This window comes from Nematolebias whitei, chromosome 16 (assembly GCF_014905685.2).
Source record: "Nematolebias whitei isolate Nwh7 chromosome 16, NemWhi1, whole genome shotgun sequence".
Classification (NCBI taxonomy): domain Eukaryota; kingdom Metazoa; phylum Chordata; class Actinopteri; order Cyprinodontiformes; family Rivulidae; genus Nematolebias; species Nematolebias whitei.
The window spans coordinates 38,283,425-38,285,564 of NC_056513.1; the positions used below are offsets into that span (position 1 = coordinate 38,283,425).

General features: G+C 45.2%; 1 protein-coding gene across 1 annotated transcript in view; it reads right to left on the reverse strand.

Annotated features, from left to right (window-relative positions):
* The window catches only part of LOC119422605 (aspartate aminotransferase, cytoplasmic), a 40,698-nt gene extending 39,593 nt beyond the window's left edge, over nucleotides 1-1,105 (reverse strand). Inside the window, exon 1 of the mRNA XM_037689990.1 lies at nucleotides 876-1,105. Within this exon, the coding sequence (XP_037545918.1) occupies nucleotides 876-984 (109 nt within the window). The 5' untranslated portion in view covers nucleotides 985-1,105. The remainder of the gene's footprint in view (nucleotides 1-875) is intronic.
* Nucleotides 1,106-2,140: the final 1,035 nt, after the last annotated feature.

The following is a 2,140-nucleotide window of genomic DNA, read 5'->3' on the forward strand; positions in this document are numbered from 1 at the left end:
GTGTACATACAACACGGCATCCTTCAGCGTGTACATACAACACGGCATCCTTCAGCGTGTACATACAACACGGCATCCTTCAGAGTGTACATACAACACGGCATCCTTCAGCGTGTACATACAACACGTATTACATGTCGCTTATGGGACTACACTCAGATGTAAACAGAAGAACGGTGTCTCAGGGAGGATCTCTGAGCTGTTGATGGTCTCCAGAGCAAACTGGACCACAGATCTGTTTTGACAACAAGCTGCTGAAACACAAGTCCAGTTGCACAACTGATCAGGTGAACTTCAACCATGTACATGTTTGTTGGCAGACAAAACAAACAACAACAGAACAAATACACATTGAAACAACAGTATGTACAACAATTTCCTGCTGGATCAATAAAGTTCTACCTTATCTTATCAACTCTTTACCTTTAGATATGGAGGACATTGCAACATAAACGACAGTTTAAGGGAAGGTGCCTAAGGCCAGTATTGATACAACAGTAAAACTAGACTCTGCAAACAAACCAGCACCTTCTGCACAAGTTTAGCATCACTGGGTCAAACCTGAGAGAAACAGGAAGTGTCACGACATAAACTTGTTTCGATCTAGTTGAAGATCCTCCAGAGTAAAGCTGGATCAACTGTCACATGCGCCAAGGGCAGAATTTCACTGTCCAAGCAAAAGGAAAATTAATTTTAGCTTTGGTTTGTTAGCAGCAGAGCTAGCTTGTAACGAAGGTCAAAGCGAAGCAAAGAGATGCTAACGCGAGTTAGCATCGTGACATCACCGCCGGAGCTGAGACCGTCGCGGCAGCGGCCGCCCTGCGGGCACACGACGCTTCTGCCCGGCTCGTCGAACCGGCAGCCGGAGCTCTTACCTCCGACTCCCAGGTTCACCTTCAGAGGGTGGCCGTCCTCTCTGAAGTCCGCGGTCAGTTTGAAGACTGCTACAGGCGGGGCCTGAGGGACCTCGCTGAAAATGGACATGCTCAGGTCGAAGCAGACGGTCCCGGTATGGAGCACGAGGGCACGGGGAAATGAAGCTTCCAGTTACCGCCAGGCAAAGACACAAGCCCGCAGGTTCACCACCTTCACCCCCAGGACGCGTAAAAATAGGCGTCGATCCGCCAGCCAATAGGAGAGCGCGTTTCACTGACGTAGCCCTGAATTAGCCAATGGCAGTGAAGTCGTGAAATCGTTTCTTTTTCCATCATTTTTATTTAATTTTTAGTTCATCTTTTAATTACTCAATATTTTTTAACTTTACATCTTTTTTTTTTTTGAAAATACTAACTCATTAACTGTATTAAAATTAATTCAACTTACAAAATAGAATAAAAAAGATAAAAATTTGCTAAATATGTTTAGAACAGGCCACGTTATTATGATTTTGTTGTTGTCAAAATCAGTTGGTTGTGTAATGTTTTGTTCCAACTGTATTAATGGGACGCTTTGTTTTGAAATACAGCTACTGAAACCGGAAGCAGCAATGCGATTTGGGTATTGCCGGCATGACGGCTGCCGGAGTTGTTGTATGAGGAATACGAAATAAATATAGTTAACTCCAGCAACAGATGTCCCGGTGGATTTGTTAACAAACCGACAGGCAACATGGTGTCAGAGTAGCTTACAGCCCCACACGCAATAATAAAGGGGTAATATTTTATCGTCAGGAGAGAGAAGATGGAGGCCTTTGGTGTTCCAACTCTGCGGATGGACGGGGATTCATCCAACCTGCCCGACGCATGGCACCGCTTCAAACAGCACGCAGAGCTGATGTTTAAGGGACCACTTGAACAGAAAACTGAGGAGCAAAATGCCGTTTTCTCTTGCTGTGGATTGGAGATAAAGGCCATGACATAAGCAACACCAGCAGACGAAGCTAAGTTGTTAAAAACATATTACGACGGCTTCACAGCGTACCTCATGCCCAAAGCTAACCCAATCTTCACCAGATACAAGTTCCACCAGAAGATGCAGAGCAGTGGTGAGTCATTTGAGCAGTTTGTCACTGAGCTTACACTATTAGTCAAATACTTTTTATTTTCTTCTCTGTACTCTGGTGAAGACAGACGTGTTTTCCCGGCGCTCTGTACCCCCCTCCTTCCCTGCTTGCACTCTTTCGTCCTGTGAACCCTTAAAG